Genomic DNA, 12,098 nt, shown 5'->3' with positions numbered 1-12,098 from the left:
CACAGACACAAACTAGGAAAAACAAGGAGGAAAGAAAAATTTAACTTCATACACTTATCTTGATGAAGCACAGGGTTTTGGCCCAAATCCCTGTTTACAATTTTTAATAGATAGGGATTTACATCTACACCTGTGGGTGGTTGCATAGGAATGCCCATGCACAATTCTCCCTTGATACAAAGCAGTAGTTGCTGCTACCGGACTCGGGTGGTGGGGTGGAGGAAAGGGCAAGGGGGTGAGGGCACAAACATTTTTTTTTAAAAACACCTACAGATGATGGCCGGCTGGCCACCGCTTCTCCTCCATCCTCTTCCTCCTGCTCTGTCCTGCAGCAGGATACAGGAAGCACCCGGCTCCCAGACTCCTGATAGCCAACCACAACACTGCAATGCAGATTGGTCTGAGTGCAGTGGATTAGCGCTCAGCCAGGGGCTGGGGGTGGGGGGGCATGTCCTCCTTGCAGGCTGCAATGCAGCCTTAGCCTGCATGGGGAATATGGGAAGAGTGCATGTCCGTTTTGGGTGAACCTAGAGGGCCGATCAAATAGTCATTGCGCACTTAGGAGTGGGCATACCACACCCCCTGCTCCTCTGTCCTCGGAGCAGCCCCGACTCACCCAGAGAGCTGCCGCAGCAGAAGGAAACTTAAAATGATATAGAACACAAGTTATCTTTTTTATTTTTCTACTGAGGAGCAGTGGGGAGGCGTTCCTCCGCCTTAGAGGAGGAGCCGCAACTGATACACAGTAATGCAAGGCAGCGCATAGAGCAACTGTGCATGACTTTAAGTAACTTTGGTTTACAAGCCAATGTAAATTACGATTTACGTTGGATTGTAAATCCCATGTGAATACTTTGCATTGGGCTTGCATTAGAAAAGCAACATAAACGTGACACAAAGCATGTGTTCTTCATCTGGGCCCAGATGAGATGTATAGCACCTTGAGCATCACTCTTTCTCACTCCACTGTCTAACATACAAATAATGGTGTTTCTTTCTACAGTTTTTTCATCCTCTGATGGCACAGCATCTAAAAAAAACTCCCCTGTAGCCCCAAACCTCTGCATGAAAAACTCCCCTCTCCCGTTGATTCGAATGTGCATCTCCTTATTTTTCATACCCAGCATGTCTCCTCTCTCTAAGCACAGCTTATTTTAAGTCACTGGCATGTTTGTCTCAATCTTTATCATTAAATAACTGCTAATGTCCTCATTTTATTCAACATTTTCAAATAAATCACCTCTGCTTTGAAGGTCATTCCTGCAAACTAATACCTGATCCCACAAATCACCTATTAGAACCCAAATACTTGATCCACTTCCCAAATAATCACCACTAACTCCTGATAATTTACTCTTCCTCAAGGAAACTGGAGTAAGTGCATGGAAGAGTTTTATTGAGAGCAGACAACTAATCCTAAACCTTGAGTGCCCGGAGCAGTGTGCTCTCCGGCATCAGCGCCTTGTCAGGGGTAGTAAGCACTCTATACCTATAACTACAATACAATCTGATGGGTGAAGGACAAACCCTGAAGATAATCAAGGGGGATGAATAACTTTATGAGACAAAAAAGTTTTCATAAGGAAAAACATGATCATTTTCCCTTCAAAAAGACAACAGTGAGTTATCTTTAAAATTGACCGAAACTCCAGTCTATTACTCCAGAATGTATGTACGCACTGGTGTTTATGTAGTCTGTACCTCGCTAGGGAGCAAGTTGGGGCTCTTCATCAGATAGGATTTAAATTTAGATTTACACAATATAATTTCACATTTTGATGCGATGAAGTGATTTACCTCAAATCACATGCTTTTCGATCTTGTGCCAAAATGGAGATTTGAAATTCTGTTCTAAATTTGACAGCTTAGCCAGTAGACTATTGTTAACCCCAGATATGGCAGAATCAGACTTGCCCCCTAGTGAGCTGGTGTAGTCTCTGTTTTGGAATGTTCCCTGTCAGGCTCAGTCATCACTAACTCATCTTTACTCTATGCTCATCTTAACAGAAGACCTCATCAACTTTAAGAAAGAGAACACCAACAACCTAGGCCTGCCATACGACTACGGCTCGGTGATGCATTATGGGAAGTAAGTGTCTCGTGCTCAGCTAAGAAGAGATTTTCTGTTTACAACTCTCATTAAAGGCTTTTACATATAGACAGTGACCCTAATTTAGATTTTGTTGCAAACATGACAGATTACCGTGTTCGCCAAACCCTAGGACAACACGCTTCATTTTGAGATGAAGTATTGTGTCAATGTAGCCCCTGTTGGCTCTTCTGATGGAATACTTCCTCTGATAGTGTATGGAGGAGTGGCCATCGGGGGACTAACACTGCAATGCCAGACCCATTTAGGGTGAATGGGGTAATAGCTTCATTTTTCTCCTGTCCATCACCACCAGGAAAAACCTAGCATTGACCAACTGGAAGAAAATAAAAACAATTCCCACAAGCTGGGTGAAAACCTTTAGTAATTGAAAGAAACTGCAGTGATGATGGTTCCTTTAATTGTGTGGATATGACTGCTGAGCTGAGGTCAATTCCAAATTTGGCGGAAGGAGTACCATCGGGATGGCATTCCTAATGTCCTCCTCCACCCCCTTAATCCTTCGTCCATCAAACCCAAAATCACACCTAGTGATTCTGATCACATTCTGATGGGATCTCTTTAATCAGCACTGAGATTCCTGGAAATGGGAAGTAGAGGGTGATGTTTATTTTACCTTTGGTTATTGGAGTGGATACAGGGATCAGAGCTTGGTGCATGTTGGAATCTCCACATGTGAAGAAGAGCACCAGAATGGTGGCTGTGTTTCTTAGGGCGTCCTAAATGCCAGAATTTGGAAGACCTGTAGGTGATAAATGTGAAAATGGCCTGTAGACTCATGGTTGTGTCAGTGAACATTTTCCCACAGAGTGGAAGGTCCATGGATGAGGAAGAGTAGTACCATCATAGCTGTGTCTGTGAAAATGATGGGTCAGGATTGACGCAATGTATGTGAAAAAGGGTACGGAACGAGGGCTTTGTTGGTGAACATGATTAATTAGGACTGATGCTCTGTGTGTGAAGCGGGATATGTAATAATGGATGTGTTGGTGAACATGATTAGTTGGGGTTGACACTCTGTTTGTGAAGCAGGGTATGAAATGATGGCTGTGTTGGTGAACATGATTTTTTAGGGTTCACGCTCTGTTTGTGAAGCAGGGTATGAAAGGATGGCTGTGTTGGTGAACATGATTGGTTAGGGTTGACGCTCTGTTTGTGAAGCAGGGTATGAAATGATGGGTGTGTTGATGAACATGATTGGTTAGGGTTGACGCTCTGTTTGTGAAGCAGGGTATGGAATGATGGCTGTGTTGGTGAACATGATTGGTTAGGGTTGGTGCTCTGTATGTGAAGCAGGGTATGAAATGATGGCTGTGTTGGTGAACATGATTGGCGCTCTGTATGTGAAGCAGGGTATGAAATGATGGCTGTGTTGGTGAACATGATTGGTTAGGGTTGACGCACTGTTTGTGAAGCAGGGTATGAAATGATGGCTGTGTTGGTGAACATGATTGGCGCTCTGTATGTGAAGCAGGGTGCGGAATGATGGCTGTGTTGGTGAATTAATTATTTAGGACTGATGCTCTGCATGTGAAGCGGGGTGCGGAATGATGGATGTGTTGGTGAACATGATTGGTCAGGATTGATGCGCTGTATGTGAAGCAGAGTACGGAAAGATAACTGGGCTGGTACACATGGGCACCAAAGTATAAAACTGCCATGAATGAAGAAGGTAAGTCATGGCTATGTCAGTGAACATGTTACCATAGAGTGGAAAGTCCATGATTGCAGAAAGCAGGTAAATGCTGTCTTAGTTGGTGAACATACTCAGTTTAAAACAGACGAGCCATTGTTGATGAATCGCATAAGGATGATCCTTAAAAGCAGTGATTTAAAAATGTCTCTTGTCGAGTCTCACAACATTTCTGCTTACGACAGAGACGTCAGCACTGAGGTATCATCCTTATGCGGGAAACATCCGTTACAGCGCGGATGTTTCAACGCGGTGCTGTTACGACGCGTCCGTAACAACGCAAGTCGTTACCACGACTTGCGCTGGAGGGCGCTAGAAGATTAAAAATAGTAAATGTACTATTCCAACACCTTCCCTAGTGTCCACGGGGACTGGTGTTAGAATAGTAAATTATACTATTCGAAATCCGCGCCCCCAACGCAAGTCGTGGTGACGACTTGCGTTGTAAGGGACGCGTTGTAACAGCACGCGTTGTGACGGTACGCGTTGTACCGTCACCAATCCCCTTATGCGATTCATCAACAATGGCACTTCTATCTGTCGTAAGCAGAAATGTTGTGAGACTCGACAAGAGACATTTTTAAATCAGTGCTTTTAACGATCTGAGATGCTGAGTGTGAATGAGCGTGTACTGCCACCAATGGCTTAGAGGCTCATGAAAGGGAGAACTGTGAAGTTTTAGACTGAGCTAGGCAGGATCCACGGGGGTCTGGTTCAGTAAAAGCATTAGACATGCAATGCCTTGAGCAAACACCAAATATTTCACCCTCACCTGCTCCCGCTGTAGTCGAACCTGGACTCGCTGTATAGTTGCTTGGGTGAATAATGAATTATAATGGCACATACATTGTGGCCTTTACCTGTGATGCGTTCGTTTCCACAGGTATGCTTACAGTAACAAACCTGGACAGCCAAGCATGGTCCCCAAGCCAGATCCTGACGTACCCATCGGACAGAGGGATGGGCTTAGCAACTTGGATGTTTCCAAAATCAACGCCCTCTACCAGTGCAGTAAGGAGTGCATGCCGGCAGATAGATTCTGAACTTTCATTGCGGTCACAATGTCTTTTCCTCCTAGTCTGTAACGTTGTCTTTTTTATTGATTCCATTTTTTGTTCGTTTTTTTGTAGAGCACATCCTATGAAATTAATTATTGTGTTTAGGTCCTAGGGTTGTTGAATCAATGATATAAAATATCAAAGGCAAGTAAGTTCCGCAAAGAAAATCCAAGTAAAATATTTTAAAGCTTTCCTAAAGGTAAGCAGAGTATGTCTATTGTTAATATAAAGTGGCAGTACATTCAAAACCTTTGGGCCCATTAGCGAGAATTTGCAGTTTCCCTTCCCCTGCATATCAGACAGACTGATGCTGTTTCCTTTATGCACTTAAAAATAAGGAATGCTTTGATGAAGATAACGACCTTTTGGATAGCTACCAAGGAAGTCTAGTCTGCTGAAAAGAGAATGACCTCTTACTGCAGATATCCCCTGATTGGATTCCAGAATGTATCCCTTGACTCCAACATTTATCACCTTACTGTATCCCAACATTTATCCTTGGTGCGTTCATGCGTTTATTCAGTTCATGAGAGTATCCCAACATTTATTCCCTTATGAGATCCCAGCATTCATCTCCCGGCAAAGATTAAGTCGATCCTGGCATTTGCTAATAATTGGATATCAGCCTTGGTATGTAAATAGGATCCTATGGACAGGATCCGTATTGATCTCCTGATAAGATACCAGGACATATTTCCTAATATGATCCTATTACTGATGCCTTAGTCTGACTGACACACAATGAAATCCAAGCATTCATATACTCATAGCATCCTGGCTACATCCACTGATGAGATCTCACAAGTGACCTTTTATAGGATTCATGCATTCATCTACTAATTGAGTCCTTGCATTCTTGCCCTTCTTCTAGCTGGTTATATTATGTTTTTAATGATTCCACTTCCATTTAATCTAAAATCATCCTTCATGGGACATCATTTTTGTTTTAGTTTATTTGTAGAGTCCACACTATGAAATAAATGATTGTGTTTAGGCACCAGGCCCCCTAATTAAATAGTATAAAATACTATATGCATGTAAGTGCTGCAAAAAAGAACACACATAAATGTTTTAAGGCTTTCCTAAAGGTAAGTAGAGTATGTCTATTCATAAAATCCAGGGGCAATACATTAAAACCATTTGGACCAACTAGCAAGAATCTGGAGTCTCCCTTCCACTGAATATCAGTACTTGCAAAGTGAAGAAGATATAAGCCACATGATCCTGTAGTGTCGTTCCTATTTTCCCTATAGGCCCTGCGCATAACATAAACAGCAGTGTAGACGTAGAAGTGCGGTCTTCCAGGTCTCTACTGACTATGTTAGACTTAATTGGGTTTGTACCAACTAGCTCAGAGGTCACTGGAAACTTTCTTGACTGAATAGGAAGTGATCAGCTTCCCTGGCTCAGACAAGAAGGGATTCAGTTTTCCAACAACCGCATAAACATGACAACTTTGAATAAGAGTCAATCTCTAGAGTCGTGTGAAACAATAGACAGCTATTTCACTCAGTCAGTTGTGCAGATTACTTTCACCAGTATGCAGGGACTAGAGAGACGGGCGTTTTCAATAAAAGGTATTATTTATTAAACAGTCTTTCTTCTCATGCAAGAGAAATGAATTGCCACAATTGCAAGACTTGTTATTATAAAAAATGCGTACAGTAAAAGGAGTATTGCAAAATAATACTGTAAAAGCATTGATATGGTTTCTTAGCCATACAATAGTTAAAATGAATAAAATATATACATTCATATATACATTTAGCTAACGTCCTCAACTGGTGCTTCTAACTACGCCTACCCCGGTGTACCTGACCTAAGCCTAATACATGGGAGGGAGTAAGTAAGTAGCAGTGTAAGTTAAGTTGGTTTTGCCAAGGGTTTGCTTCAAGAATTCTCTCTAAGGGTTTAGTCAACACCGTACCTCTGGAATAAAATGTTGGAGGTCTGGTATCTCCCCTCAGGACTCGATATTCCAGTTACCCGCAAGGGTAGGCTGGAAACGCCGGAGCTGGATTTTCTCGGCAGGAGAAAAGACAGCGTCTTTCTCAGCGCGTCAAGGAGGAGCAGGGGCAGAGTCCGTGGGCTTCTCGCATCTGCTGGGCTCTGCAAGGGACAGCTGTTCTGCTCCTGTATTCACCACCACCATCGCATTTGCTTAAGGCAACGTTGGTATTATTTATACCTGGAAGGTGCCTTGTTTGACGTAAGTTTTTGGACATAAGACGTCAATAAAGATGTCACTAAGAACTGGTCGTTCTTACAGTGCTCATTAGAGTTCTATTACTAATAAAGACAAAGCAAACTGGGCTTTCCGAAGTTGCTGGAGGTTTTATCTGTTGAAAGAACTCGGTGTGTAATCTAGGAATCTAAGATAGTGGCTTCTGCTGTGTCATGTACTGTAATGAGCTGCAGAGACGAGTTTCTGAAATATGGCTCTGATCGTTTATGCCATTATAGGGGTATGGATTGATTATAGCTTTATAGGGGCATAAGGTCACAATATTGATCGGGGTCCTAGATAGAACTCGACACCCACTCCACGAATTTATGTCCATCAAATTACTAAAAACTAAAGCAATAAGATGTGCGTGTAATACTTCCCACCCCAAAATACATATTGTATTTGAAATGGCGTATTTGAAATACATGAAAATATAGGTACTGTACGTCTTTAAACATAGAAATCATTCAAAAATTATAGCATATGTAATCAGTTGAACGATTTTGCGAAAAAATTACACATGAAATGTCTCTTAATACAGAAACAAAGGGCGAGACTATTTCATCACATATAAATGCATTTGCTGTAAAATGTGCTAGAGGCTGAGGTAAAGTTATTTTGTCTCTAGATCTACTAAAAATAGAAGTTCTGTTCTTTATGAATAGTTCTACTTTAAGCAAAAGTATTTGTACCAGGAAAAAGGTAAATATTTAGAAAAATGTTCAATTCAAAAATTTGTTTATGGTGAACGGGGGAATAGAGTTCCAACGCTTTTCAGTATTTTTTGTTGATCAAAACTGAAGGCCGAATTCAGAGTTCATGGGAACGCTGTGCCCCGGAATGCTTTCCAAAAATCATTGTTTCTGTTCAGGGGAGAACATCATATCAGACAGGCTCTCAAAGAATAGGTCTACATAGTCAGGTGACAGTTCGACCAAGTTCGATAATGCTGTAACTTGGCAGGTGTGAGAATGATTGCTATCATCGATTTCTGGATCAGCAATGCTCACAGAAGGCCGTACCTGGGTGATGTTGCTTTTATGTACTGCTTCACTGCCGCCACCTAGTTGTAGCGCAGGAGTCTCAACGAATGCCGTCATCAGGATTGGTAGCCGCTGGGGACAACATGATGCATGAGCCGATACAGGACTTAGCAAAGTATCAATATCCATTGGTACTGCTGATGGTAGTGCAAGACAGGTGTCTAACACGCATTCTTCTCCGCATAGCATACATCGAAGCACAGGTAAGATGCAGGTCTGCCATATAGGTCTGAATGAAAGAAACCAGGTCATGTTCAGATCTCTCAGCCTGGCCAATCCAAGGACTCTAGTTATGCGGTCCCGGTAGCGTACTGCTAGGATTGTTTCTTCCATCCTTGCCGGAGTCATGTCTGTGTTTTGGCTTGCCATATCGGAGCTGGAGGGTCAAAAATAAAATGCCTGCTACAAGTCCCAAAATTAGGGGTATGCCGCCAAAGACTGAATGGACAAAATTAGGAATAATTCCCAGGATTGCTTTGAATGGCGTTAACAGTCCCGAAAAAATGGTCTTAAATACGTTTGAGATACCTACGGCATCCGACATATTTAGAATTTGGCTAAGCATTTCTGTGAAATGCACCGGGCAATTTGTTGATAAAAGGTCATGTATTTCTGATGTTGTCCTTGCAACTTGGAGATCATACGTCTCTTTTGATGACGTTATGGGCACTGTTGTCTGTAAAAGCACAGACTTCATTCTGCTTAAAGTATCAATTCGTATAGAAGAGACATTCAAAGGAGGCCAAATCGGCGTCTCGGAATCTCCAGGGCCGTTTGGAAACAATGCTTGCATACAGCAAGTGACCATGGAAGTTACGCTTACGAGATATGCTTTCCCTGGCACCAAGCCACAACAGCTGTGATCTGTTATTAGAATGTAACTCCCGTTAGAAAGCTGCCTAAAGAAGGGCTCTATCTGCATTGTAAGTGTGACATGTTGGTGGCATGAAAGGTTGTTTGAAGTTCCTTCACAGGCCCTGTGTAAATTAATACCCTGGCACAAAAGTATACCGCTTAGTGAATGTTTGCAATTTTCACCACTAAAAAATACATTTTTGTTGCTGTCACTATAGCATGTGTGTGTATATGGTAATTTCCATGCTGACTTAATGTACCCTTTACCCAATTGTTCATACTGGCCAGTCGGTATATACTCAAGGCAATTTTTAAATCGGAAAGTTGTTATCGGAATTGTGATAATCCCGTGTATTATCCATTCAATGACAGGTCTTTCTGACATTGTCAATGGTAATCTCTCAAGTTTTTCGATGCTCAGGATTGTATAGTCTGCTCCTTTCTGTGCCAAGCTGATTTGTTTATCAGTAAGGTTAAAGATGGAAAACAATGACGTTGTGTTGATTAAACGCCATGGCACATAGCCTGAAAGAAGATTTTGCAGCGTCCAGCCTAGCTGTACAATAGAACGCAATTGCGACTGGCCATGTTGTAACATTAGCAAGTCTTTATCTATTATATCGATGGCAGATGATACAATACTATCCAGCGAATATTATCTGGAGGACAGAGTCATTAACCCATTGTCCACAACAGAAAGTGATTTTTCCAAATGAATACGATCAATTTCTCGTATTTTTTCAGCTGTTTCAATTTGCATTACTTTCCATGCCTCGTTGTAAGCGGCATATACACTTGCCGCTATGAAACATTTTTGACACTGTTTGCGTGGTCCCATAATGAAATCATGCAAGTCAGCACCATCTTTAAGTAAAGATAAATGTTGCTTAATTTCTGCCAGTGTGGATGATTTTAGCCATTCAAGGCACTGTTTCCCTACACTGTATGTTGTTACTATCCCTGGATGTTGTCTCTGGGAGTATCTAGGGTCTGGTCTGGTCATTTTTAACCCCTGTGTTTTGTTCAGGAATCTATCTTGACAGTTATTCGTGTCAGTAGGCCAGATTAACCACTTTTTCCAATCAGGATGTGTTCTGTTTAGATGTAAAATTTTTGATACGTCTATTTCAACCTCTGTGGTTGCATTATCAGGTATTGGCTTTGGAATAGACGGTTTGTTAAGGTCTTTAATCTTAGCTAGGCCAAGACAGGTTGTTTGGTGAATTGTGTCATTTAAGAACATTATTTGTTCTGGGATCATATAGGCTCGAAATAATGCTTCTAGACCTTGTACCTGCCAATCTTTTGTACCCCAGATGGTTTTTGTTTCAATGTTGTTTTTCCAGAAATCAAAACCAAATATCATCATTTTTTCATAAAATGCTTCTGAATATATCACTTTAGTATTTGTCAGCATTGGTTTCAACCCTGTTGTATCCAATAGTTTATAATAAAACGTTTCTGCATCACTTGTGTTAAACCCTGAGAAGTACTGGAATTTCTCATAGAATGTTTTCGAACTACTTTTAGGTGGAGTAGCACAATGTTCCCATTGGTTATATTTAAAAACATTTCTAGATTGTGCAGATTTATGTAAGTAGTGGTCTGCGTAATGTGAAAATCAGTACATCTGTTCATAATTAGACGAACCTTGTAAATAGTCATGTTCTGTAAATCTTGCTGATAACACTAAAACCGACATCATATTATTTATACTTTCAAAATCCCAATCATCAGAGAATGTACTTGGTTTTACAAAGTCACTTAATGAAAACTTGAACTGGTGAGGATATTTCAAGATTTCGACCGGGCCATATACTTCATAGTCAGTCTTGTCCCATACTACCCCGCCGGGTATTGGAATGGCTGTGACATTTACTGATGATAGTCCTCTTTTCTTGACGTGAGATGATTTGTGTGCTTTTAGGACTAAGTTTATGTTCTGACTTGCTGTGTCCATTGAACTCTGTTTCCCTTCAATGAATTTTCCCAAACAAAGTATCATGATGAGCCAAAGCAGGAGGAAAAATACACCTAGCCCAAACCAGAACTCTAACCATGGAGAAATAAGATATGTTTCCTTGAGTTGATGAAAGAGTTCTGTTGCCTTTTCTTTAAGAGTCTTTGTTTCTGGCGTCATTTCAGGGTCGTTTTGATCTTCAGAAAATGTATTGAAGTTGATGAAGTAGCCAGAGGCAGTTCTGTCAATTGTTGGTATTGTTTTCTCAATTTGTCTTTCATAAGCACATTCTGATGCCACATCATTGTAGACTGGTGTTTCATGACGAACTGTTTCAATCTGTGTTTCAAGAGGCACGAGTTCCATGGCATTATTGCATAGTCCCTCTCTGTACACTGCAGGTTTATCAAATGTGATTAGTCTTTCAGTTTGAACCTCTTGGATTGTTGCAAATTTGGGTATTCTGTTATTTCTTGGGAGTCCACTTGGCCTACTGTTGATTATAGGCCACATGATTGTGGTTTTACCAGGTCGATTGATACAACTTGGTACTCCTTTTTACCAACAAGAGGCGGTAGTACTACTGATCTTGTTCCGTTGATTGCCAAGACAGGTACTGCTTTTCTGTAAGAAGGCCCAAATTCTTTCTTCACCGCTATTTTCTCTCTGACCAGATCCCCAATCTTTTGAATCCAGACAGGTCTTGCTGGGACTGGTGGTGTGTCTTCAGTGGTAGTTGGCTGTTGCTTTATTTTTATGTTGCTTAAGGATTTTCTTGTTTCATTCAAGTCCTGTAAAACAGCCTAACGATCTTTGATGTCAAAGTCTTTATTCTGATCTTTTACCACTGAAGTCTAACTATCAAGATCCTGAATATGCATTCTAGTTCCGAACAATAGTTCGTACGGGCTGAAACCTTTTAGAGAATTTCTTGGCAAATTATTTGACTATGTTGAACACTTATTAAATGTTTGACCCACCCATCACCCGAACCTAATACCTTTGCCGTTATAGATTGCTTTATGTCCCGGTTTTTTCTTTCCACTACACTGTTCCCCTCAGGGTGAAATGGACAAGAGAATCGCAACCCATCGCCCATACTGGCCATGGCCTCCTTATAAGCTCGAGAGCTGAAAGCAGGACCCTGGTCAG

At 41.4% G+C, this 12,098-nt stretch overlaps 1 protein-coding gene across 1 annotated transcript in view; it reads left to right on the top strand.

Moving 5' to 3' along the window:
• Positions 1-12,098, top strand: part of LOC147729333 (embryonic protein UVS.2-like) — a 65,849-nt gene that overhangs the window by 31,931 nt on the left and 21,820 nt on the right. Inside the window, exons 7-8 of the mRNA XM_086959826.1 lie at positions 2,008-2,089; positions 4,687-4,814. Coding sequence (XP_086815952.1) covers positions 2,008-2,089; positions 4,687-4,814 — 210 coding nt within the window. The remainder of the gene's footprint in view (positions 1-2,007; positions 2,090-4,686; positions 4,815-12,098) is intronic.

The sequence above is a fragment of the Lissotriton vulgaris genome, chromosome 2_2, assembly GCF_964263255.1.
Source record: "Lissotriton vulgaris chromosome 2_2, aLisVul1.2, whole genome shotgun sequence".
Taxonomy (NCBI): Eukaryota; Metazoa; Chordata; class Amphibia; order Caudata; family Salamandridae; genus Lissotriton; species Lissotriton vulgaris.
This window is presented reverse-complemented; position numbering and strand designations above follow the sequence as displayed.